This window comes from Brachionichthys hirsutus, chromosome 21 (assembly GCF_040956055.1).
Source record: "Brachionichthys hirsutus isolate HB-005 chromosome 21, CSIRO-AGI_Bhir_v1, whole genome shotgun sequence".
Taxonomy (NCBI): Eukaryota; Metazoa; Chordata; class Actinopteri; order Lophiiformes; family Brachionichthyidae; genus Brachionichthys; species Brachionichthys hirsutus.
Genome location: NC_090917.1, coordinates 7,481,705 through 7,505,297, shown reverse-complemented (window position 1 = coordinate 7,505,297; position 23,593 = coordinate 7,481,705). Strand labels below are relative to the sequence as shown.

The 23,593-nt window shown below is 47.7% G+C and overlaps 5 protein-coding genes across 6 annotated transcripts; all 5 read right to left on the bottom strand.

Annotated features, from left to right (window-relative positions):
• Positions 1-6,052: 6,052 nt before the first annotated feature.
• LOC137910337 (transmembrane protein 238-like) lies at positions 6,053-6,523 on the bottom strand. Its single transcript, XM_068754774.1, has one exon. It carries the CDS (start codon positions 6,521-6,523, stop codon positions 6,053-6,055), a length of 471 nt encoding a protein of 156 aa, XP_068610875.1.
• A 776-nt stretch (positions 6,524-7,299) lies between these two features.
• Positions 7,300-10,345, bottom strand: rsl1d1 (ribosomal L1 domain containing 1). Of its 2 annotated transcripts, XM_068754609.1 has the most exons (9): positions 10,299-10,345; positions 9,920-10,059; positions 9,707-9,845; positions 9,476-9,624; positions 9,086-9,187; positions 8,665-8,758; positions 8,197-8,328; positions 8,005-8,121; positions 7,300-7,624 (listed from the first exon to the last, which is right to left on the bottom strand). In XM_068754609.1, the coding sequence occupies exons 1-9, from the start codon at positions 10,332-10,334 to the stop codon at positions 7,490-7,492; spliced, it is 1,044 nt and encodes a 347-aa protein (XP_068610710.1). In that variant the 5' UTR covers positions 10,335-10,345; the 3' UTR covers positions 7,300-7,489. The 2 variants fall into 2 exon arrangements, with proteins under 2 accessions (XP_068610710.1, XP_068610709.1); XM_068754608.1 differs by having other exon boundaries at positions 8,005-8,328.
• A 490-nt stretch (positions 10,346-10,835) lies between these two features.
• Positions 10,836-17,009, bottom strand: gspt1 (G1 to S phase transition 1). Its single transcript, XM_068754226.1, has 14 exons — positions 16,677-17,009; positions 16,387-16,431; positions 15,450-15,695; positions 15,337-15,370; positions 14,622-14,699; positions 14,261-14,441; positions 13,712-13,866; positions 13,422-13,562; positions 13,091-13,184; positions 12,839-12,919; positions 12,516-12,689; positions 11,800-11,889; positions 11,527-11,695; positions 10,836-11,449 (listed from the first exon to the last, which is right to left on the bottom strand). Exons 1-14 carry the CDS (start codon positions 16,870-16,872, stop codon positions 11,397-11,399), a joined length of 1,737 nt encoding a protein of 578 aa, XP_068610327.1. The 5' UTR covers positions 16,873-17,009; the 3' UTR covers positions 10,836-11,396.
• Positions 17,010-17,432: 423 nt separating this feature from the next.
• dmc1 (DNA meiotic recombinase 1) lies at positions 17,433-20,012 on the bottom strand. Its single transcript, XM_068754334.1, has 13 exons — positions 19,956-20,012; positions 19,532-19,576; positions 19,243-19,389; positions 19,075-19,157; positions 18,890-18,942; positions 18,767-18,808; positions 18,615-18,687; positions 18,401-18,492; positions 18,246-18,319; positions 17,988-18,102; positions 17,852-17,912; positions 17,627-17,743; positions 17,433-17,502 (listed from the first exon to the last, which is right to left on the bottom strand). Exons 1-13 carry the CDS (start codon positions 20,010-20,012, stop codon positions 17,433-17,435), a joined length of 1,029 nt encoding a protein of 342 aa, XP_068610435.1.
• A 1,119-nt stretch (positions 20,013-21,131) lies between these two features.
• Positions 21,132-23,017, bottom strand: tomm22 (translocase of outer mitochondrial membrane 22 homolog (yeast)). Its single transcript, XM_068754623.1, has 4 exons — positions 22,745-23,017; positions 22,344-22,462; positions 22,008-22,125; positions 21,132-21,919 (listed from the first exon to the last, which is right to left on the bottom strand). Exons 1-4 carry the CDS (start codon positions 22,835-22,837, stop codon positions 21,845-21,847), a joined length of 405 nt encoding a protein of 134 aa, XP_068610724.1. The 5' UTR covers positions 22,838-23,017; the 3' UTR covers positions 21,132-21,844.
• Positions 23,018-23,593: the final 576 nt, after the last annotated feature.

The following is a 23,593-nucleotide window of genomic DNA, read 5'->3' as shown; positions in this document are numbered from 1 at the left end:
AAGCAGCACTCTGAACCTCTCCCCCCCTCACCGTTTTCTTTTTGTGATGGCAATCCGCTCTGTGAGTCAGGAGACGCCATCAAATGGACGACAGTCTGATAACATGAACTCAATAAATGACCACGAAACCAGAGTAAAGACTGTCCCACATGGAGAGACAGAGAGACAGGCAGGATGCATGGAGAATAGTGAAGGCCCCCCCCCCCTCAGAAGCCCGCCGTCCCTCCTCCCAGCCGCCTTCCCTGCTGCTGCGAGCTCAAAGCAGCTTCCTCTGTTGGCTGGCCTCGTATGAAAACTCAGCGGTAATTGCCCACAGATTGCACATCAGGGGGGAAATAGAGGGGGGGGGGGCAGAATATTTATAAAGAGAAAATGTGGTTTCATTGAGGCTCTTCATAGAGGAGTCCGGAGAACTCTGGCTCAATGTCATCAAGCGGACATGAAGGAGCAGTTTGGAGGTCAGTTTATGACGTAGATCAAGATCCCTCCCAGCAAGGGTTCAAGAAAAAGATGGCGGTTCCTATGGAAGCAAAAGGTTGACTTGTAAAAATATAAAGGAAAGATAGCACGCCCTTCATTCGATGATGCCAACGACCCACTGGTGGCCCCCCTCCCACGCCCCCACGGAACCACAGCCCTCAACAATCTGTGTAATTATCAGACTCACCATTCAGCGGATTAGCGGATTAAACCGACAGCACAGCGGCATGTGGATTTAAGATTACAATTATTGTCATCAAGAGGATGCAACTAAATTCAAAAGTGTATTTATTCCACAGAGTAATACTAAAACAAAATAAAGCAGTATTATTCCTGAAACGGCGATGCAACATGTCTTTCCCTTTATTTTGTTGTATTTGTGTACTTGCTGTGTACACGCAGACGTTTTCTGATCTGACTGACTTTAGTCTTTGTCTGTTCATGTTTTCTCGCAGAATAATTTGAGATGCCTCCATGCATAGAATCCATAACTTGTTAACTAACGAGCTTGTTGGAGACAATGAGACATTGTGACTTCTGACATCATTTTAACTGAGTTGAAATACAAGGTAAAACTAGAAAACGACAATCAGAGATTGCAGACCCTCGCCTCCAAAAGACTATTGGATCTTGTGAGACAGTAAACAGGGCTTCCGGATCAGAGGGGCCAAACCTGCTCTAGCTTGCTGCTCCGGAACGTACTACAAGACTCCTTCTGGACTCTTTTTCCCATCATGCCATTCGTGTCCCTCCCTCTTAAAGTGGCAGTTTACAGCACAGGCACAATTCCAGATGTAAAAATGATTCTAGAATCTGGATCCAGATCCGGATCAGCACCATTCTCGGGGAGGACCGAGCCACGGACAGAACCTTGCTTGTGTAAAAATTTCAAGTCGATTGGATTACTAGTTTTTGAGTTATGCGCTCGGACAGACAAACAAACAAACAAACAGACAAACAGACAAACAGACAAACAGACAAAAAGACAGACAGACAGACAAACAAACACACCCAATTGCAATACCCTCGCCTCCTCTTCGGCGAGGGTAACAAAAGTTAATATATATATAACCGGAGCAGGAAACAGCTTGGTAGCTCTTGGCTCTGCAGGCTGCTGTTTCCTGCTCCGGTTATATTTAGAATTCTTGACAGGCAGATGACAGAACCACCTGTGGTAACAAGTATTGGCATAGAAGACAGGAAACACAAGAAAGATGAGCGGAGCAGCTTGCAGGCCCTGCATCAGGAACACGCAGTGACAAATGCTGGAGGGCTGCTGTTAAACGAAACCGGCTTTTCACGCCGGTGCGCCCAGCGGAGGACTCCGTACCGACAGGAAGACGCAAGAGCGGCGGCCGAGAATCCCAGCTGCTGTTGTCGCTGGGACTTTTCTTCCATTTTGCATGTTCAAACACGCTCAGCAGTTCCAGAAGTAGAGACGAAGGCATGAAATCAAACCTGCGAACGTCACATTCACACGGACGCACGCACAACGAACGCTGCATGTCTATCCTCAGCGTCCTGTCAGCTTCCTGTTCCCGAGGCGTGCACGTACGCGTGTTGTACTTTACGACTGTAGACAAGGTGAAGCATGTTCACGAGCCAAGACATACCATAATGAAGACAGTTCTCGTGTGCAGCGGTGCTTTCTGGTCTTCAGTTGAGAGTAAATGGTTTCTGAAGAGATCAGGGTCACCTTTAAATACTATTCATATTCCATATTTCATGCTTTTTCTGTGTATATAATACTAATCCTGTCGTTTTGATATGCCGTTGCTCATTTGTGTCATTTTCTATGCAGAGAAATAGCACATGTACACACTTTGAAGTGAAAATGCTTCCCTTAGGCTCCCCTTATATTTATTATCAATTCTCTCGCTCAAGCAAAGGAAGCAATTGGAGATGTAAGAGCTGAACAGTTCATTCCTGACTTTTTTTAAAGTTTTTATTAAAGACCATTAAATTTCTTATTATGTTACGTAACACAAATTACACACTAAACCCCCAGATCTTTACCCGAGGGACCCCAGAGAGGCGATTTTGTTTCCAAATGAGGACGAAACTCATGACCAATGTCGTTATAAAAGTCTTATTTCCGTATTGAATTTCTATAAATGTTTTTTTCTAGAGACCTCCTTTGACCCCAGCACAGACCCCTGGGGGACTCCACTGCTTGAAGACATCATGATCTCAACTCTCCATTTACAGCTGAGCAGGTCATGGGTTCAAACCCCTGCTGCATCACGCGGAGGCGTGTGTTTGCGTCTTGTTTCATGGTTTTTACACTGTAAGACATTTCACAGCAGCAGCATCTCAAACACCATTTATGCTTCTGTGCTCTGAACAGGCTGCGACGCGTCTCCTTTCGGTTTCCCATGATGCTCCGCTGTTCACAGGTAGCTCTGCAGTACATTCCTCAAGCGCTCGAATCATATATTATATCTCCCAGATTGCATTGCGGCTGACGCCGTGACCCTCTGGAGCAGAACTCTGTTCAGATCACACCTGTAGAGGTATTGATTACCTGATCACGACCTCTAACCCTAACCCTTTCATGCACACCAAGCTAGATCCTTATTGATAATCCCGTTGACCTTCCATGGTGAATCATGTCATCCATGATTGTCATCCAATCACGCACACGTCAGTGAGACCCCGTCAGCGTGGTGCGCGCACGTCCGCAGCCGGTGCACGAGGAGCCCGAAGCTCGGCAAGGCAAGCCGCTTACCTCAAAGTGTGTTCCAGCGCCCCCCCCCCCCCCCCCCCCTGGACAGCGCTGCTCACTCCGGTCGCTTCATGAAGCCCGCGCCGCCACGCATCATGGAGGCGCCAGTGAGAGCAGTTCCAGATGTTCAGCAGGGCGGTGTCCCCACAAACATGTCAAAAAATCACCCCGCGTCCATTCCGAGTGTCCCCCCCGAACCGGCCCGGCGTTCAGGACTCTCTGTGCAGCGTCTCCCGGTCCCGGTCCGCCCACGCCTCTGCTGCCGCCGCTGGAACCGCTGGATGACACCGGCCGGCGCTTGGGCGCCGCCTACCGGCGATGCTGAGCAACTACAGGAGGCAAAGTATAAACTAAACATCACATCTGGTCAGCTGTTTGTTTTTAATCAAATACACTAACAGCTGTTATGGAATAAGTATTGCCATGTGCTTACAGGAGTGACGTCATGACCAAGGCTGCCTCTGTGGGAGTTAATACGCAAAAGCTAAAAAGGATTATAATGAAGCAAAGCATAAACAAATGACAACAGCTAATTTGTGATTAAATTCCCATTAGAGGCGCAGGTCAATGTGTTTGTAATATTTAAATCTTTAAATCCCTGCGATTGTTTAAAAAGGAGACTTCAGGGAATTGACTGGAATATTCCAAAATACAGACTGAAACATACATTTATAATATTGTCCAAAGCAAAACATAATCATAAAATACAGCAGAAGAGATCTAAGTTGATTTGCAAGGGACTGAGGCCTGTCCCCTGGTGTGTGAACCGGTGTGTGAGGCCTGTCCTCTGGTGTGTGAACGGGTGTGTGAGGCCTGTCCCCTGGTGTGTGAACGGGTGTGTGAGGCCTGTCCCCTGGTGTGTGAACGGGTGTGTGAGGCCTGTCCCCTGGTGTGTGAACGGGTGTGTGAGGCCTGTCTCCTGGTGTGTGAGGCCTGTCCCCTGGTGTGTGAACGGGTGTGTGAGGCCTGTCCCTTGGTGTGTGAGGCCTGTCCCCTGGTGTGTGAACGGGTGTGTGAGGCCTGTCCCCTGGTGTGTGAACGGGTGTGTGAGGCCTGTCTCCTGGTGTGTGAGGCCTGTCCCCTGGTGTGTGAACGGGTGTGTGAGGCCTGTCCCCTGGTGTGTGAACGGGTGTGTGAGGCCTGTCCCCTGGTGTGTGAACGGGTGTGTGAGGCCTGTCTCCTGGTGTGTGAGGCCTGTCCCCTGGTGTGTGAACGGGTGTGTGAGGCCTGTCCCTTGGTGTGTGAGGCCTGTCCCCTGGTGTGTGAACGGGTGTGTGAGGCCTGTCCCCTGGTGTGTGAACGGGTGTGTGAGGCCTGTCCCCTGGTGTGTGAACGGGTGTGTGAGGCCTGTCCTCTGGTGTGTGAACGGGTGTGTGAGGCCTGTCTCCTGGTGTGTGAGGCCTGTCCCCTGGTGTGTGAACGGGTGTGTGAGGCCTGTCCCCTGGTGTGTGAGGCCTGTCTCCTGGTGTGTGAACGGGTGTGTGAGGCCTGTCCTCTGGTGTGTGAACGGGTGTGTGAGGCCTGTCCCCTGGTGTGTGAACGGGTGTGTGAGGCCTGTCCCCTGGTGTGTGAACGAGTGTGTGAGGCCTATTGTAAAGCGCTTTGTGCACCGCGAAGGTGTAAATAAAATGCTATATATAAACCACTTATCATCACTAGCAAGATATTGTAAACACACGTTGAGCCACAAACCCGAGGTAAAGCTGAACTTTAATGAACATTGATCCGGCTTTGACCGACAGTTATCCTTATGGCTCCTTTGCGTCTATTGTCAGGTCTCCTTTTGTGTTCAGGTCTAGTATTTCTCTTTAAATGTTTTTCGTTTTGGTCTGATTGATAGATAAGTGGTAATAAAACCTAGCCACGGGCCTCGCACGCAAGTAATACGCTTCAAATATCACATGTGCCCCTTCTCGAGTATGGAAAACGCATTGTGCAGTGAAGGATTATCCTTCCATTATACGCTCACCCACCCACACCGACAGGTTCCCCTGCAGGATGGGTGTCCTGTTACTTACCCTTTGATGGGTGGATCTGACCAGCACCCCCCCCCCCCCCCCCCCCCCCCACACACACACACACACACACACACATCTCTGCAACAATGTGAGAAGATAAGAGGTGCAATGCCAACGATAATTCTTGTGGCTGTAAATTGTACTATGCAGAAATGTGGGCAGGAGTGTCTGGGTGTGGGGGGGGGTGAATTTTCCATTTTAGTGAGGCGAAAAATATCTGAAAATGTCGATTATTCATGGAAGGAAAGAATCTGCTCTTATTTAGCATTATTAACTTAATTGCAGAATATGGGGCCGTCCTTTTAAAACGATAAAGCTCTTAAAGCTGCTGTCTGCAGCACAGTCCATTTTTAAAGTGTCTTTTTTAACTCAAGAACTCTTTAAATGTTTACTGCTCTGATTATTCAGGAGTATTTAAAAAGACAACACGACCAGCTCCAGTGGAGAAATCGCTCATTTTAAAATATCACAATATTCAAGCACGGATCACAAATACTCAAAGTTGCTCCAATATTTAAATACTTTAAAATACACGGAGACTTAACAGTGCAAAAATTAATTGTACATCTGATGCATGTTGCATTAGTAAGTAGCCCGGACACCTACGGTTCACGAACGACAGCAGAAATATCTGTCGCCTAATTCAGAGCTTCGAGTGACTCTGTGACGTAATCGTGTGCAAAGTTCCCATCGCCAGCCAGATAAGCAGATGTTATCTGTGTTGTCTAATCATTACCGGTTCACAGAGGAAACACAATATCCCTGGAACAACCACAGAAAACATTTGTGAAGATCCGGGTTGTGTCTCTTCTTGTCGTTTAGAGTTAGTTCAAAGCGACAACGTCTCTCTCTGTCCTTCTTTAGAATAGGAGGTGCCTTCGCAGACGGTGGAAAGCGACACCTCCGGTCTGTGGTCCCCCGTGGGGCCCCACGGGCCCTCTCTGAGGGACCTAAGAGAGCCCCTGATCCTGCTGGAGAGGCGGTCGGACACGCGCCTCACGATGTGGCCGAGCCCGCGGCTCTTCAGCTCGATCAGGCCCACGTCGTCCTCCAGCTCCTCGGGCGGCACGTCGATGTTCCCGGTGTACCAGAACACCCACCAGATCAGGCTGAGGAAGATGATGATGGCCCCAGCGTAGATGAACAAGTCGTGGATGAGCAACCCTCCGAACACCCCCACCATCATGACGCAAAGGCCGAGAATGTCGTGAGCCACCGCGAACCAGAACGAGCACTTGCAGCGGCCGACTCCTGCGTACTTCCTCTCCGTGGCTGGATCCAGCGGCACAGATGTGGACATTTTCTTTTTTTTTTTTGATCGAAAGAGTAAATCCAGATGCAGAAGCAACCGGTGCCGGCAGTTCATGCACCTGCAGGACAGTAAAGTGTAACGAAACACGCAGAACGCGCTGCAGTGACATTGGTCAAAGTGCAATGTGCGTCTGTGGCGATCAACAGCAGCACGCCGGCTTTGTGACTGCACAGCTGGAAGACACGCCGCTTCCATGGCAACCAGCTATTCAACACCCACGAACATACCATCTTTGCCTCTTCTTCTCTTTCAGGATGGGAATCCACGCCAGCCCCATTGCAACGAACAGCAGCCCCATGGACGGACGAGGAAAGAGGATCCCCCCCCCCCCCCCCCCCCCCACCGGCCCAGGATGGAGACGCTGAGGGTCTGAAGACACGCTCCCAGAGCCGCCTGGAGAAACGTCTCCACTCGTTTCCGTAGCCGTTTAGCATTAAAAGAACAAACACTTTAGACACGGAAGCCACTCGACAGCCAAATTCAATCAAGGCACCATTTAACAGTAACTCGAAGACGCTGTAGCATCTGTGTGATTAAAACGAGGGTTTGCAAGATGCATCCCATAGTAAGTCCAGATGACCCTCCACACCCACACAGCAGTGGGACCGATGAATACAGACCCAGACCAACCTTCATCACCAGAGATGAGCACTCGTCAGCTCCCTCCGAAGCGAATCATATATTACCCATTAAAGAGTGAGGAGCCAACGTTCAAGCTCAGCGTGTAGAAAGACCCAAACTACAAAGGATCGACTGGATGGTTTATTTTGCTGTTTTGTGTCGATAAAGACCCAAAATCACCATCATAGCGTAGCAACATGGGAAAGTGAGTTTTCATATGTCCCTTTAAATAAAGAGAAACGAGGCCACGAAGGATTTCACTTAATGTTTATGATGAAGAGCATCAGGATGAATATATTGACTTTCTGTAAAAGGTTCCTGCTCCGTGGAGACTCATTTCGCTTTGGGCGCTTTTCGTTTCACTTTCGGGTCTTTGGCGCTCTTGGACCGCCTGGTCTGCATTCTGGTCTCCATTGTTAGGGCAGCGCTCCCCGGAGCTCTCGCCAACCTCTTCTTCTTGAGTGGCTTCTGCAAAACAAAGAAAACAAACGTCTGCAGTTCACTGAAGAAACGGCAGCAGCTGATCCTCTGAGCATTTCAACCCTCCGTCCATCCGGTTCCCAGCTTGCTACGGTACACCTCGGACGTGTCGCCAGGGCATCGCGGGGCCACACAACCATTCATGTACACACACACACACAAACACACTTCAGACAACTTGCAGCAATCAATCACCTAAACTGTCTTTGGAGGTGGAAGGAACCCGGAGAGACTCCACAGATGGGATTCAAACCCGGTACCTTCTTGCTGTGCGGTCACAGGACTAACCACTGCGCCACCATAGCTGATCCAATGAGTATTTAATCTAGTTGAAGTATTTTAATGTAGGAGCTGTAAGCAGTACTGACCTCCACTTTAGGCTCCTTGGTAGGCGTTACTATGGGAACCAGCTGTGGAATTTCTTCTTCTTCTGCAGTGGCGTCACTTTGCTTTGCGTCTTCCGTAGTCGTTTCACGAGCAGTTTCCTGAAACACAAGGCCCCGTTTACGGCGACCGTCTTCCAACAAGCTGCCAAACGGAGCTTGTAGAAATGTTCTCACCTGCTCCTTTGAAGTCTGCGTCCGTTGCTCCGCCTCCTCCACGACGCCATAGTTACTCAGATTTGAGGTGTAGATGGGCAAGGCCACCGACTTCATGCTCTTGATGTGGATGACCTTCATCACTGGGCCTTTCTGTTAACAGCGATTCATGTAATAAATTCTAATTAGCAAGGCAGCCTCATGGGCAGCACGGTTAGCGGGAGCTAACGTAGCATTGCCAGTTTCTCCCTGAGCCGTTTCCCCAAGTCTAGAAAAGTGTCTTCGGTTCACCTCGGATCCGCTCGTGTGTTCGAACTCCAAAGATCGGTTCAATTCTGAGGCTTTTTAAACAACATGTTTTTGTTCAAATACCGAGTTGTGTGATTACCGCCATGTTTTTTGTGATCTTCTTCAAAGGAGAAAAAAAAAGCTACAGCAGAAACCCCGTCAGGACCGGCAGCAGCAGCGAGCACCTCTCCACGCACTCACCATGCGCATCTTGGCCGTCACGGTTTGGACGGCCGCCGCGATGTTTTCCGTCACCTCGTCGGCGCTCATCCCGGAGTGAGCGACGCGCGCCATGCTGCAGAAGCAGGACACCGAACGTTAGCGCCAAAAACCGCACGGGAGCCCTTTATCGAAACGGCCGTACGACGTCGTGTATCAATGTCGTAGAGACAGGCTCCACGGGGAGGGGAGGGCCATCTGGATTTACATCGAGTCGCTATAGCGCCACCTGCTGCCCTTTTCAAAACACTACAGAGAATTGACTGGGTTGCTGAGGTGGCGCCCGTTCATTCGGCAAACATGGAACGCATAAAGCTCAAAGGATCTTCTGAAGCATTTAGCGGCGCAGAAAAGCGTTTTAGTTTCCCCTCCGGCGTACGAAGAGGAGCAGAGCGGCTCTCACCAGCAGGAGCCCTTGCTGTTGATCTTCAGGTTGGTGCCCTGGATGAGCCTCTGGATGTCTCTGGCCAACTGCTTGCTCTGCAGGTTCACGGTCAAGGGCTCCCTGGCGAAGAGAGAAATCGGTTCAGAATGCACGAACTAAAGCAAATAGAGGGGCCGGAAAAAGGCCCTCGAAGCGGCATTTTTATCAATGAAATCAAAGAAAATGGGGAATCCAGCAGCTGCGGTTTCTGATTCAGGAGCAACCGTATGTGTGAAGTTCAGCATATTGACTTCCTCGGGTTCCACCGGACCCGTTCAGGAGCCTCAGAAGCTAATCAACACGATCAATAACTGGCCGAAACACGATCATTGCTGCTCAAGGAGCCGCTGGAATGTTCAAGCCTCTTACTTTTTCCTCAGGTAGAAATGTTTCCCGAGGTGGGAAGGCAGGAGTCGGCGGATGCGGTCGTCGGAAACGAACATGGCGAAGTTCCCCAGCAGACGCCGCTTGGCTTCGAACGGTTTGTACTCCGTCTTCAGGACCTTGTACGGGATGACCTGCTCCAGACACGGGGGGGCACACCTCGGCTGGAGTCAACGTGCAGAGAGCTTCCGTCTCCCACCGGGGCCGTGCACCCACCTCGGTGATGTTCTTAACCCCCCGCTCCTCCAGCAGCTTCTTGTAGAACCTCTGGGTCTGTTCGGGCGTCATCTTGGGTTCATCTCTGGTGAAAAGGCAAACCTCCTCTGTGTCGGTCCGCTGGCCATGGGGCAAGGGGCTGTGGGGGGGCAGTTCAAGTTTGTCAAGCATCATAGAGAAATGGCGTACCATAGTATAACAGATTAGACTCACATGCGGATGGTCTGCGGCTCTTTGGGGATCCTCCAGAAGGTGAAGAGCACGCTGATCGGCTGCGCGTCGTCCGGGAACAGGGACTCTTTTGTCGACCTGGTTTTCAGGAAAGCCTGCAGAGCTTGAACGGCCTTCTTCACCTTGCGTGAACAAATGTCGACATTAATCACGCAATTCAGAAATTAACAGGCAACTCAAATGTCCCTATTGCGGCTTTCTAACGTCGGCGCTGCTCAGCTAGCTAGCTAGTAAGCACGTAAACAGAGTAAAAGCTAAAAGCTGATAGCTTTCTATTCCATAAAATCATCCAAACGTCTCTTCTCGAAGTTGTGTGTGTAAATGAGGTTCAGCGTGTGTTCAGGAAACTTTTTTTTTTTACCTGTACTCGATCCAAAACCGGCTCCTGTTCCGCCATGCCGCCTGCGACTCGTGTGAAACAATGACGCATGCGCAGTACATCGGGAGACGCCATTTTTTTTCTTCTTCTGCTACCATAAATGTGGATTGACCAACATTCCCAGGGCACTAGCGCCCCCTGGCGTATAATGGCACGATTTCTTTCTTTCGTTCTCGGACACAAAAACATAAATTCTTCCCCCTTTAAATTGTTGAGCAAACATCGGTAACGTTTCCCCTCGATCTATAACAATCCAAGCGTCTTTGTCATAAATAATAATATAATAATATAGTACCATCTGCGTTCCCCTTGTACTCAAAATGATAAAATAATCCCATGAATCTATGCATTAAGTTCCCACTATCACCTAACGCTAACGCTTGCTCGAGCTCATCGACTCATGTTCATGAAATCTGTAACTATTCTAAATTAAAAACAGGATTTGTGACAGTATTGACACGTTGGATTATCCAATCGAAACATGAATGCTTTTAAAAGAGACCAAAACTCCCTCTCCGTTTACTTGTGATAATTTATTTTCACTTTAGATCATGTAACAGCTGTGTAAGTACGTTTGTCCGGGTTCATCGGGGCAGCAGGCGAGTTCGATCCAATGAGAGCGAGACCAAACGAAAACATTTTGTAGCAGCAACCCTTAGAATTAGATCCTTAATCCCAGTGATAAAAAGGGAGATGCACTTTGAATCTTGAATTACAGACCAACCCTTTGCAGGATCTGTCTGTAGTTTTTGCTGTTCTTCCCGAACTCCAATAGCACTGCATCCATTTCCATTCTAAAAACAAATGGTGTGGCAACAACCGACAGCAGGGACAGCCGCGGGAACACAGAAGGGGGGGGGAGGAGTGGGGGGGGGGCTACATTCGTGGCATAGCTGAGCTCTCAATATGAGAAAGCCGACACACTGGACCTGATCTGTCACTTCATAATGTTCATCTGTAATAACTGATTCAGTCTTGAGCCACTTTCACTCTCCAGCTTCGCTGTGTGTGAAGAGAAAGCAGCCGTTTGGGGTCGTCTCCGGCAGCGTCTCGCCTCCGCGCTCGCTGCCGCCGCTGCGTTTAGTCCTTTTCGGGAACCAGTTTCAGCACTTTGCCGATGGCGATGGTTTTACCTGAGAAACGAGCACACCTGAATCCAACCCGCCACTCTTGGAGACTATTGATCATCGCACACGGACTCGGTCCTCACCTTCATCTCGCAGCGTGAACCGTCCCATCTGAGGGAAGTCTTTGAAGGTCTCCAAGCAGATGACGCCCGCCGCCCGGAGCCTGGCGATGCACACCTGGTCCTGCTTGACGAAGCGAGGGCGGTTTTTGCTTTTGTCTCCCGTCTTCTTGTCCACCAAACAGATGAAGGCCTGCAGACGGGATTTAAAGAACGGAAGAGGAATCCAGTGAGGCAGGAGAATGATAAAAAAAAAAAAAAAAAAAAGGAGCTGGGGAAAGGTGAGCAGGGACCTACTGTGATTTGCACTTCCTCGATGCAGGTGTGGATGTGAAGGACTGCGTTGTAACCAGGACAAATAATTGATTTGTGCTCAATGATGACGATCTGAAACAAACCGAAGCAGACGAGCAGCCTGTCAAGTTCAGAAATGTTTTCCGAGAGGAAATCACAATCAGTTCATTTGACACGTTAAGATCGGAGACAAAAGGATTCGACACCCGACCGGTAAGATGCACAATCTATCAGTTGTGTGGAAGAAGCGGATGAAAAGATAAAAGGTCAGAGACCCTGTAGCCGCTATGACCGGGCCTCTAAAAAGATGCTTGGTGGTCTTTGAGGTCTGCCTGGGATCGTTATCCTTTTAGAACATCCAAAGAGGCCTACGCTCCATCTATCCCAGGGGTCCCCAACCACCGGTCCGTGAGGCTTTGTTACCGGGCCGCACAGAAAGAATAACTCATTTATAACATTTCCGTTGTATCGATCACTAGCGTCTAAAATGTGTTTTATTTTGAAAAACGACCGGATTTTCTCCAACGTAACATTCGCCTGTGAATTTTCTTGGTCACGTGATACGTTACTAAAAAAAAAGCCGTAAACTAGCGAAAATGAATAAAAACAAACAAACACAAGAGCTACTTTGCTAACAGGAAAAGTCAAACTGAGGAGGAAGAAGAAAAGAAAACTTGTTACGTAAAATCCGGTCAACTCTGGTCATCTCCCGTCTTTACCTGAGCATCGAAGGTCCGGCCAGAGTGGCAGAGGTTGTCGGGACTACAGAGGATGAAACCAGGGAGGATCTCCTCCTCCTCGATTCCCTTCAGCCTCAACTTCAGATTCTCCCCGGGAGTTGCGTCGTCCGTCTCCACGTCATCGCTCAGGAGGCTCAATACCTCCACCGTGTGCTGCCGGACACACAACCAGCGGCACACGCGGAACATTAATCCTCCGAACAGCTCATCGCTGAGCCAGGAAGTCAACCGCTTTGCCGAGAAGATCTCGCGTCCGTGGGTTCGATACGAGGACGTAGCGGGTTCATTGTTCGATGTCTCACCCTGTTTGGCATCATAACCAGCTGCTGGGCTTTGCTGATGGTTCCAGACTCCAGCTTCCCGAGGATAACTGTGCCCATGTCCTGGTTCGGGCCATCGGGGCGATGTTCATAAAGGGGAGCACAAAAGGAGCACAAAAGGGTTCTTACAGCTACTCTGGACACTAGTGCTAATAATACACTGAAAAAAGTTAGGACCTCTGATGCACTGAGGACATGTTTTTGATCGTCACCTCAACGCCCCCCCCCCCTCACCTTGTACTTGTCTACAATTGGTAGCCTGACTGGTCCGTCGGTGGATCTGGTGAAGTTTGGCAAACTGTCGAGATGAGCGATAAATGGCAAACCCCTGGTGAAGAAAAGGAAACGTGATGCAGAGACCTTTCACACGACGCGAACCCCAGCAGAGAACCCCCGACAATTCACGATGGACGAAACAGATCAAGCAACTGGGCTAAGATCAAAGGCCTTTCACCTTCATCCAAGAGGCTTCTGAGTTCTGAGAGCGTTTAGATGGAGCAGAAAACAAAGAAACAAGGAAGGGGCCGAAAGCACCAAGGCAATCAGACTGTTATTGTTGACTTACGTGTACCAGGGGCATTCGGACAGCGGGTCCTTGAGGTTGGCACCTGTGAGTCCAGAGCAAGGCATGAAGTGGATGTCCTTCTTGGGGTTGAAGCCCACCTTCTTTAGGAACGGCACCAGCTTCTCTTTGCACTCTTCGTACCTGCGGGGAGGTAACGAGGACATGACGTCATTCACCAACATCCAATTTGTGACGTCATGAAAACGGAAGAAACCCTCCAGAACGGCTGTGAGGCAGACGCGACAGAGGGAAGGGAACGTCGACCCTAACCCTAAATACACCCGCCTCACCTCTCCAGGCTCCAGTTGACGGTGGGATCGTCCATCTTGTTGACCAGCACAATGAGATGTTTGACTCCTGCCGTTTTGGCCAGCATGGCGTGCTCCCGGGTCTGCCCCCCCTTCTCAAAGCCGGTCTCGAACTCGCCCTTCCTCGCTGAAATAACCTGACGGGGGGCAAATGGAGGGCGACAAACACTTTAAATAAATATAATGTAATAAAGACAGCCTCGCGGACATTTCCCTGAATCGTCTCACGAATAAAATAAATACTTTCTCCGGTCAATTCGATTCATTTTCATTTCTCTGACCCCAGATCAGCACAGAAAGTCATCTCAAGGCACTTTACAGGGGTAGCAGGAAAAGACGGAGGCAAGGAGAAACTTCCCTTTAACAGGCAGAAACCTTGGACAGAACCTAAGGCTCATGGTTTCCATTATTTCTTCTGGGAATTCTAACTGAGGGGTCGAGTTGGGGCCGGGTCTGGCTGTGGGGGGGGGGGGGGGGTGTGGAGCTGCAGCGTCTTCTCTGTTCGTGCTACCGTCGCCTGCGTGCTCTCACCAGGACGGCCAGATCGGCTTGTGACGCGCCGCCGATCATGTTGGGGACGAAGCTCTTGTGTCCGGGGGCGTCCAGGATAGTGAAGTGTTTCTTCTCAGTCTCAAAGTACGCTCTGCCGACCTCCACCGTCTTCCCCTTGTCCCTCTCCTCCTGGTTTGTGTCCAGAGCCCATGACAGATACCTGCAACCAGCGTCATCTATAAGCACGATGCGTTTTTAGGGAACACACACACACACACACGCACACGTCAAAGGAGCCTCTCGAAATTGAAGCCTCCGCATTGTTTGCTTCGGTGACTTGCAGGAAAAGCCAACGAGTCAAAGTTGTGCACAATGAGGCGTCAGCCCCGACTCTCCTTACCAAGTCTCCCTGTTTTTCTCTTTCGCTTCCCTCTCATATTTCTCCAGGGTTCGTTTCTCCACCATTCCAGTTAAGTACCTGGCAAAGACAATGCAAATGCAGGGAACGTTGACACAACAAGCCGCCTCCCCAATAAAAGGCGGCAGCTCTGCACTTTGCATAGTCCTAAACCAAAATAACCAAAACCTAAATAAAATACAAATCATGGAAAGATCACTTTATTTTGGTGGATCAAAGTTTTTTTTCACTCTTCACTCTCTCTGTGAAGGTTAGACGTTTTGGAGACGAGGTCAGAGAGACCAGACTTTGATGGTTTGGACATGTCCAGAGGAGAGACGGGGACTATATCGGTAGAAGGATATAGTCCAGACGAAAGTACAGTAGTCTCCCTGAAACTGTTAGAAACTTTCTTCTCCAAAAACTATTGAAGCAGTTTCTACTCTCCTGGAAAGGTCAGGCCGGAGCCCCGTTAAGTTTCGGTGCAGATCTAGCTGGATGGGCGGATTCAGGACTCTAAATCTGGGAGAGTTTTTATTATACACAATATTATTTTGTAATTATTTTCCTGAATTAAGGGAAAAAAATAATAAAATCACTGAAACCGTTCCTGCTGAGAGGCAACGTGACGGTTTGGCCTTTTCCATCGACTGACGGCCATTCTTGTTTATCTGCAGCTACAACCCAAAACAAACGCGTGGATTACTGGATTACTCACATAATCTGTCCTCCAATCGTTGATTTTCCAGCATCTGAGGGACAAAATAAAACAGTAAACACACCTGAGTAACTTCCATCACATTCATGCACACGCGAACAAATGAGACGCACCCACGTGACCGATGAAGACGACGTTCACGTGCTCCTTTTTAGGTGCGTCTGATGGTGCCGGAGCCACTTTGGGCGTGGGCATCTCCTCCTCTTCCTCCTCCATCATCTCCTCATCCTCCTTCGTCACGGCGCCCTCCTCGCAGGTTCCTCCTCGGCCCTCCTGCCCCCCGCGCGGCTCCTCCTTCTGCTCCCACATCTCCTCCTCCGCGGTCATGTCTGCCTCGGCGCTCCCATTCTCCACCGGCGCTGGAACCAGAGACCAGAAGCTAAATATATAAACACGAATACAAGCTAAATGTATAAACACGAATACAAGCTAAATACATAAACACAAATACAAGCTAAATATATAAACACGAATACAAGCTAAATGTATAAACACAAATACAAGCTAAATACATAAACACGAATACAAGCTAAATACATAAACACGAATACAAGCTAAATATATAAACACGAATACAAGCTAAATACATAAACATGAATACAAGCTACATACATAAACACGAATACAAGCTAAATATATAAACACGAATACAAGCTAAATACATAAACACGAATACAAGCTAAATACATAAACACGAATACAAGCTAAATATAGCTGAGAGCCAAACCATCCCCCCCTGACATTGATCATCGAACCCCCACCGACATTGATCATGGAGCAGCCCCCCCCCCCACATTGATCATGGAGGTGCCCCGCCCCTGACATTAATCATGGACCCCCCCCCTGACTTTGATCATGGAGCCCCCACCGACATTGATCATGGGGCAGCCCCCACCGACATTGATCATGGAGCAGCCCCCCCCCCCCACATTGATCATGGAGGTGCCCCGCCCCTGACATTAATCATGGACCCCCCCCCCCCCCCCCCTGACATTGATCATGGAGCCCCCACCGACATTGATCATGCAGCCTCGCTCCGCTCGTTCCTACCGGCTGTTTCTGTCGCCTCCATGCTTGAAGCCGGCTCGGAGGAACCTTCGAGGAGAAAAGTGAAAACCACGTCAAACTTCCACTCGTGTTTATTACAGCCGCGTTCACGTCACAGAGTTATAAACACGCTATTACACCAGCACAACGCGGGGCTACACCAACTTGTTGATCGGCTAGTCGGCGCAGGATAACCCGCTGCTGCAGTCAGAAAAGCTAACTTAGCTGCGTTAGCAAGCAGCGCGCTAGCAAGTTAGGCTAACTTTCCACCGGCGGCCCGGCGGTCACCGTACCGTCTGAAGTCGGCGTGTCGGCGGCGCTCGCCTGCAGGAAGCTCGGGACGAACACCGGGGCGTTGACGTTGGGGACGAACGGCTTGGCGTTCACGTTGAGGGCGGCGAAGGCGGCGGGGAGCCCGGCCGCTTCGGTCGGGGCCTCGGCCTCGGCCTCCAGCTCCCATGAATCCGGGGCCGTGTCCGCCTGGTCCATCGCTGCTTCCTCCGCGGTTGACGAGGCCTCCGCTGCCCGGCGAGGTGGCCGATGTTCGGTCCTTTAAAACGCGTTTAGCTGCTGGCGTGTTTCAGCGACACGAACTTCCCATCGCTTTGTTAAGCCTCGCATGTGGAGCCCATAACGCCATGAGCTGCAGCTGCACGTGCTGCGGACACCGCTAGGGGGCAGCAGCGGGCGCCTGCCGCCTGTGCGTCCAGGTTTCTGTTCATTTTAGAGTTCCCTTCATTCTAGTTTACTTTATTTGTACCCGCAGGTAGATCAGATTTAACATCCTATTTCCATTCAAACCAGCAAACACACATAAAACTCAGACAACAGCTAAGTTATCGGTTACCTGTTTATTGATCCATGACAAAAAACGCTGTCATTGTTTACTCAAACATTAAACACATGAGAATACCAGAACCCTTATAAATAGATAACATGGAGTTTCCAATAAATAAATAGATATATTAATTCATTCTGGATAGATGGGTAAACGTTTAAATGAACAAGCTGTGGGAACAGCGCCAACATGCGCGTCTCCCTTTTGATCGTCACTCTTTGGCATCGGTAACTCCTCCACCGGAGATGGCAAATGTGGCTTCGTTCTCAGGCATATCAGGACTGGAAGAAATCAAGAAACAAAACAACGAGTACAGCGTCAAGATCCATGTGTGGATCGTTTACAGGGGCCCCCCTTGTGTGTTTGCATGCATAATGACAGAAGAATAAAGCTTTTTAAAACTACCTATCAAATATCTTGGCGATTCTCATCTCCCCGCGCCCCTTCCTCAAGCTGATCCGCGTGGTGGAGGCGTGGGCCAGGATGTGCCCACCAATCGGCTTCTTGGGATCTGCCTGAAACCTAAACAAGCGGGGAAAGAACTCGATCTCTCACGCCGTCAGGAAACGAGCAGCGACAGAAGCTTCGCAGACAAAACAGGATGATTCAGAATGAAGGAGTTTTCCTCACGTCATTCCCGCACCCGGATCAGCCGTCATCTGGTTGGTGACGAACACGGCTACGTTGTACTCTGAGAAGAAGCATAAATGAATACGGAGGACATGTGGAAGATGAGACGTAAAGCTGACGAATGGCTTTCACTCACCTTCGGAGATCTTCTGCAGTCTGGAGAGCATCTGGGCCAGTTTCTGCTGCCGCTCAGCCAGCTCGCCTCGACCAGAGAAGTCCACTCTGAACAAGGCCATGATGGAGTCGATGATCTGGCAGCAGGAAGGCACAGAGCGGAGGGACATTAAAAGGCTACGGACGTCTGGAAGGACGCATCGTGTTCACTGTCCCCTCTAGAGCCGTCACAGAATATAGATGTAGAGAGAACAGAGAACACAAATGAATATTTATTCACCAACAGTTTGAAGACTCCTCCTTCCTCGTGGAATTTGGCAGCTACAAAGTCCAACAGCTCCATCTGGTGTTCGCCTGAGGAGCAAAGCAAAGCAAATGGCCGTTACTGATCAACCTCCAGCGCACACAGCGTTTGGGCGAACGGTCCGGTCGTACTGGTGTAGGCCCGGGCGTAGAGCACGTTGTCCAGCACGGCGCTGTGGTCCACGTTAAACCTGTCGGCGATGTCCCTCAGTCTGTCGGGACGGCTGGAACAAGTCAAGGATGATGTAAAACGGAATAAAAAAAACGGACTCGTACACATAAACGGGCGTCGTGTTTACACAAAGACGCGCCTCTCATCAGCACGCGGCAACCTTTGTGAGGATACAAAGTGTTCTCCGTGTCAATGAAGATGACTTTTCCACCCGAGTAGTCGTCCTCGCCCGGCAGCTGAGCGGTGACTGGACGGAAACAAGAGTCAAAGTGATGTTAAAAGTGCTGCTTAAACACGCCGCCATCTTCAAACGGCTCCTTTCTCACCGCAGAGCGTGTGAGAGAGCTGGGTCTTCCCTGTGCGGAACTCTGAAAGAGGAAATCACGTGTGAAATAAGCGTTAAGGCAGTCGAATAATATAATCAAACTCAAAAGAAGCACGAATCTCACCTCCGAAGGCCTCGGTGATAGCCATACTCTCCATACCGCCGCCCAGCAGTTTGCTGCAGAGACAGAATATATCTGTATAACATCAGCGTATGCGATAAATCGATATCAATTAGCTGTAAAGTAATACCACAATGAGTTGGGATTAATATTAACAATAATAACTTTAATAAATAATGCATCTTAACTCAAACTCTTGGCTCCCAGTCGTGATGTGGAACACCTGCTTCCTCTTTGTGCTGTACTCGAAAGCAGTCTGGAAACCAACATTCTGGAATGTAAAAGAATTGTCTCCTACACAAAGCTTGATGTGAGCCATTTTTGTTCATCTAATTCCCACAAGAGTAAAGTTTTACCAGCAGTTTCCCAGCAGCCTCCTTGATCTTTTCCACCTTCGCCTCCGACAGGCCCTTGATGTTGCACAAGGCCTTGCGAGTCGTCATCTGGATCCCCTTCACGGTGCAGATGCCCACCAACTTCAGCTTTTTGATGTCGGCCATATTCTATTATTTCAGTTTAGAGAGAGAGACGCGCATATTGATGAGCGATCTGAAGGGATAACGTCAATTTGAATATCGACCAGCGTTGAGATTTAAATGTTTTAAAGTGGTTCTCATCACTGTGAGGATCTAAGATGATACTCACAATCCCGTGTTTCTGGAGAAGGTCAATGTCTTGGAAGAACGACTCCTGGTGGGATCAGGGGAAAAAGAAATTCTACGTGAGATCGGTCATGCAAACTTAAGAGGAGAATAGTTTGTATTCGACGTGGATTCGTAGCAAAATGTCAAAAACAATTCAAAGCAGAAGACATAACTGAATACACACTATATCATCAGCATTTTTGGAGTGTTTGTAATTAACAATAATCTGGTAATTTATGATGAAATTAGTAAATGTAAGGTCATGTTTACGTTAACACATTTAACCTGTTTTTATTCAAACTTATTTTCATTGTCAGGAGCTTGTTTGTGTATTTTTAACTGAGGGAATTTCTCTTCATGGAAATCCAATATGCATAAAACACATAGAGCTTAAAAAACAAAAAATCTTAAATAGTATATCTCACCTCGTCATCCTGAAAGCCAGAATCATCCGCAACAACTTGATCCTCTGAAGACTTCATTTTGTTTTACTGTCACTCAGCAAGAATCTTTAGCCAAGATAAGCTAGCTAGCTAGCGCGATGATTTTCAGAGCTAGTTACACTCAACTATGTTTAACTGAACGCATAAAAAGAATGTGTCCAAAATATAAATTATCCTTCTTCTCAATTACGTTCACTATAAAACTATATCATCTATATAATAATGGTACAAAATAAAGACTCAAATTAGCATAGCATATACTTTCAACATGTAAGCGCGCCTTGAGCTCTTGCGCGCGCCAACTGCCTATGTGGCATTCAAATGCCGTCGGAATTTATGGTTGCAGTGACGCGGATATGAATTGATGCATTATTCATTGCATAACCTTGAATAACCTTCCAAAACCTAGTGCCGCACTTGCGTTTCGGCCTACTGTACATTTTATATTAGCGATAGAGTTTTCTAACAAGCGTCATCACATAGCCGAGTTAATTCAGCATCGGAGCATGTAAACAAATATATTACCTCCACCGAGGAGGCTGTTTTTGATGGTGTTTGTCTGTCTGTTAGCAGAATTATGGAAAAACTCCTGGATGGATCTTGATGAAAAAAGTGTGAATAAGGTTCTCGACCTAATTTAGATCCGATTACAAAAATAAAAATCGTGATTTTTATAAGGGAGGCTTTAAAAAAAATCATACCTTGTAAAATATATTCAATTCACTCACCAAAAATCAGAGTAATAAACGGGTCTTATATGAACTATCATGCAAAATGTATTCTGGATCTGATCCAGAATGAGGTCAGGTGAAAGAAATTGCATTTTCACATTGATAACCCCATTTATATGTGCATATAAAACATGTAATACCATTGAACAATGTTAAAGACTCAATAAATTCCACTGCTGGCTCTCAGATAATCAGAAATATGTTATTCCAGCAAAATCTAAATATTTGGAGTGCACAAACATGCACGAGGCATTATATCTATTTTAACATTGTGTTTGCATGTCATAATTTGATAGTGACATAAAAACCTTTAACTTTAAGTCTTTTTTTGTTTTAAATATGTAATCACTTGATCTTACATTGCAATCATAAGTCCCTAAATGGACAGGCTGTAAAAACACACTCAACAATGTCAAAGTAAGCGCTTTGATTTCCATTGGACGTTGGGTTTTAATTAGGACACTCATGATGAAAACTAAGCAGAGACATGGGGTTGTTCGTTAACAGAGGTACGAGATGAACTGTCACATGGATAACAGAAGAAAATAACACTCTTAAGACAGAACATGTCACAGAAATTTGAGACATTTAGCATCAAAGCTTCTATTACCACATTTATTCAAAAACTTTATATGTTTTCCATCTTAAATCCCAATAACTTGACTTAATTTCAATAGACAAAGAATTCTTGATGGAACCTAGTGTTACTGTATTCCACTGTTTTAAATTCATTATCATATAATAAAAGTATTAACAGTGGCCAGTTTGAGAGACATCGCACTATAGCATACGTTCATAGCACAATGGTGGACAGTGGCGGATTGCAGAAACCATTCTGTAGACCAGACCATAATTCCACATGTACACGTTATCCCCTAAAGAACACAATATAATATTGATACGAGTATCTATTTAAAATAAAAAAAAAGAGAAGTACTGCTCCTTGAAATAAAGTCTCTGCATTGTGTTGTGGTCGGGAGAGACAGCGAGATAAAACCGTTCTTTCTAGAATCCAATATATTGGAGTGAATGTAATCTTGTGTCGTTGCCATACAGCTTTAGCTCCTTTTTTCCCTTCTTCATGGTTCTCCTTGTGACCAGTCGAGCTGCATTTCAGATTCACGTCGTCCCGGCTTTCCCTCACATCTTGCTTGGCGCCAGAGGCATCATGCCTGGCATCCCACCAGACATTCCAGTGTTTGGTCCCAACAGAATCTAGGAGAATGGGTTCATCACACTTCTTTCTATTAACCACGTGCGCCTCGGTTCCTTCGGATCGTCCTCGACTCGTACGAATACCCACCTGTCTCTGCTGCTGTAGCTGCTGCTGCTCCAGCTGTAATCGCTCCGTCTCAAACACAACAGGAAGTACAAGGATCATAAAGGAGGTCGTGCCCACCCACAGGGCCGAACGAGAAAAACTGAAACGCACAAAGCACCCGATTAGTTTATTATTTTACAATTTAAGTATGCATGTCCAAAAAAAAAAAAAGAAATTATGACCAGGGACATTTATTCCAGTGATTTCTAACACCTAATCATTTGGAAGATTTGGCTCTTGAGTCATAAAGGATTTAAGGGTTTTATCTTCTAACTCTACCCTTGGCGCCGAGGGAGGAAATCACTTAGAGAGATTTACCTGTAAAACCTCTTGGCCAGCGAGACAGAGCAATGTGCAGAGACATCAACGATGCTGCGAACCGTGTCAGGAAACATCTCTGTGAGGCCCCACAATCTCTCCACGAGCGTCTCATCCAACTTAAGAAAAAAATAAAATAAATAATGGTGCATAAAAGAACGAGAAAATCATCAAGCATTTTAAAATTAAACACGCAGGAAAATAAAGAAACAATCCAGCACGAAGTTTCATCACATATGAATAACATTCAGACAACAATGATAACTCATTTACTGCAGCACGAGTTAGCATTGCTATAGTATTATAAGCTAGCCATGTTAGCCAAGATAAAGAATAAGACTGCGTTCCCGCGTTAGATTTATGTTTATCAGCCGAAGCTCCACAGAATGGCCAACGCTTACATCTTCATCTTCATCGTCGTCGTCAATCTCGTCCTCGGGGGGCCGTGTGGCCACCGGGCCCGCCGACGGGGAGAGCTCCTCGAGTTCGGCCATGTCTCCTGTTAGCCGGATGCTCTGTGCCGGGTTGGATCAGCAGTGCGAACGGCGAGTGATTCACTGGAAAGCGCCGCGAGGTCGATCCGCCTGAAGTCGATCCGATCAGTCCCCTCCGAGTAGCATTAAAGCTGATGCTAGGAAGCGTGCGTCGGCTTCATGACAGTCCGAGGTCACAGCAGGAAGACGCGGTGACGTCAGGGAAAGACGCACGCCGGAAGCAGAACAAGCGCTGTGGATTGGCTCTCAAAATAAACAGCGCCCCCTGTGGGCGAGTAGGACTAATTACAGCAACATAGAGACCAGAATCTCCCTGGTGGTCAAGACAGAACGATTATTGATGATGATGAATATATTTATTAGATAGAATGTTAGAGTACAAGTACAGTCAAACAATAGTATGTATTACAGTACAAGTACAGTCAAACATCCTTTCTAAGACGAGCATTTCAAAAAAGCCCTTGCGTTCTTGTTTCCGTTGAAAGTCCTTCGTACTCCATTCAATCAATCAATCAAATCTTTATTTGCAGACACAATGGTCCAATTAAAAAGCACACATAACATTTACATGATGCAAAATAACAATAAATTAAAAAGACACATAATATGTACAACATTTACAAATATTTACCATATACATGTACAAATATTTACCATATTTACTCTATGAACATTACAATTCATGCACCGTTATAAGATTTATTTTCAGGACACCAAAATTATTCGTAGTATGTTTACAAAAGGTCTGAATAATAG

What these genes read in the sequence shown, in the direction of transcription:
- LOC137910337 (XM_068754774.1), bottom strand. Translation starts at nt 6,523, where the DNA reads ATGTCCACATCTGTGCCGCTGGATCCAGCCACGGAGAGGAAGTACGCA.
- rsl1d1 (XM_068754608.1), bottom strand. Translation starts at nt 10,334, where the DNA reads ATGGCGGAACAGGAGCCGGTTTTGGATCGAGTACAG. An exon ending in CATTTCTACCTGAGGAAAAA is followed by an intron (nt 9,188 to 9,475) that starts GTAAGAGGCTTG and finishes TCTCTTCGCCAG; the next exon opens with GGAGCCCTTGACCGTGAACC. An exon ending in TGACGGCCAAGATGCGCATG is followed by an intron (nt 8,329 to 8,664) that starts GTGAGTGCGTGG and finishes CGCTGTTAACAG; the next exon opens with AAAGGCCCAGTGATGAAGGT.
- gspt1 (XM_068754226.1), bottom strand. Translation starts at nt 16,872, where the DNA reads ATGGACCAGGCGGACACGGCCCCGGATTCATGGGAGCTGGAGGCCGAG. An exon ending in ACGATTGGAGGACAGATTAT is followed by an intron (nt 14,700 to 15,336) that starts GTGAGTAATCCA and finishes TGTCTTTGCCAG; the next exon opens with GTACTTAACTGGAATGGTGG. An exon ending in TCCGAATGCCCCTGGTACAC is followed by an intron (nt 13,185 to 13,421) that starts GTAAGTCAACAA and finishes TTTCTTCACCAG; the next exon opens with GGGTTTGCCATTTATCGCTC.
- dmc1 (XM_068754334.1), bottom strand. Translation starts at nt 20,012, where the DNA reads ATGAAGTCTTCAGAGGATCAAGTTGTTGCGGATGATTCTGGCTTTCAG. An exon ending in ATTGACACGGAGAACACTTT is followed by an intron (nt 18,493 to 18,614) that starts GTATCCTCACAA and finishes GACTTGTTCCAG; the next exon opens with CCGTCCCGACAGACTGAGGG. An exon ending in GAGGAGTCTTCAAACTGTTG is followed by an intron (nt 18,103 to 18,245) that starts GTGAATAAATAT and finishes TCCTGCTGCCAG; the next exon opens with ATCATCGACTCCATCATGGC.
- tomm22 (XM_068754623.1), bottom strand. Translation starts at nt 22,837, where the DNA reads ATGGCCGAACTCGAGGAGCTCTCCCCGTCGGCGGGCCCGGTGGCCACA. An exon ending in CTGGCCAAGAGGTTTTACAG is followed by an intron (nt 22,126 to 22,343) that starts GTAAATCTCTCT and finishes TGTGCGTTTCAG; the next exon opens with TTTTTCTCGTTCGGCCCTGT. An exon ending in AGCTACAGCAGCAGAGACAG is followed by an intron (nt 21,920 to 22,007) that starts GTGGGTATTCGT and finishes CCATTCTCCTAG; the next exon opens with ATTCTGTTGGGACCAAACAC.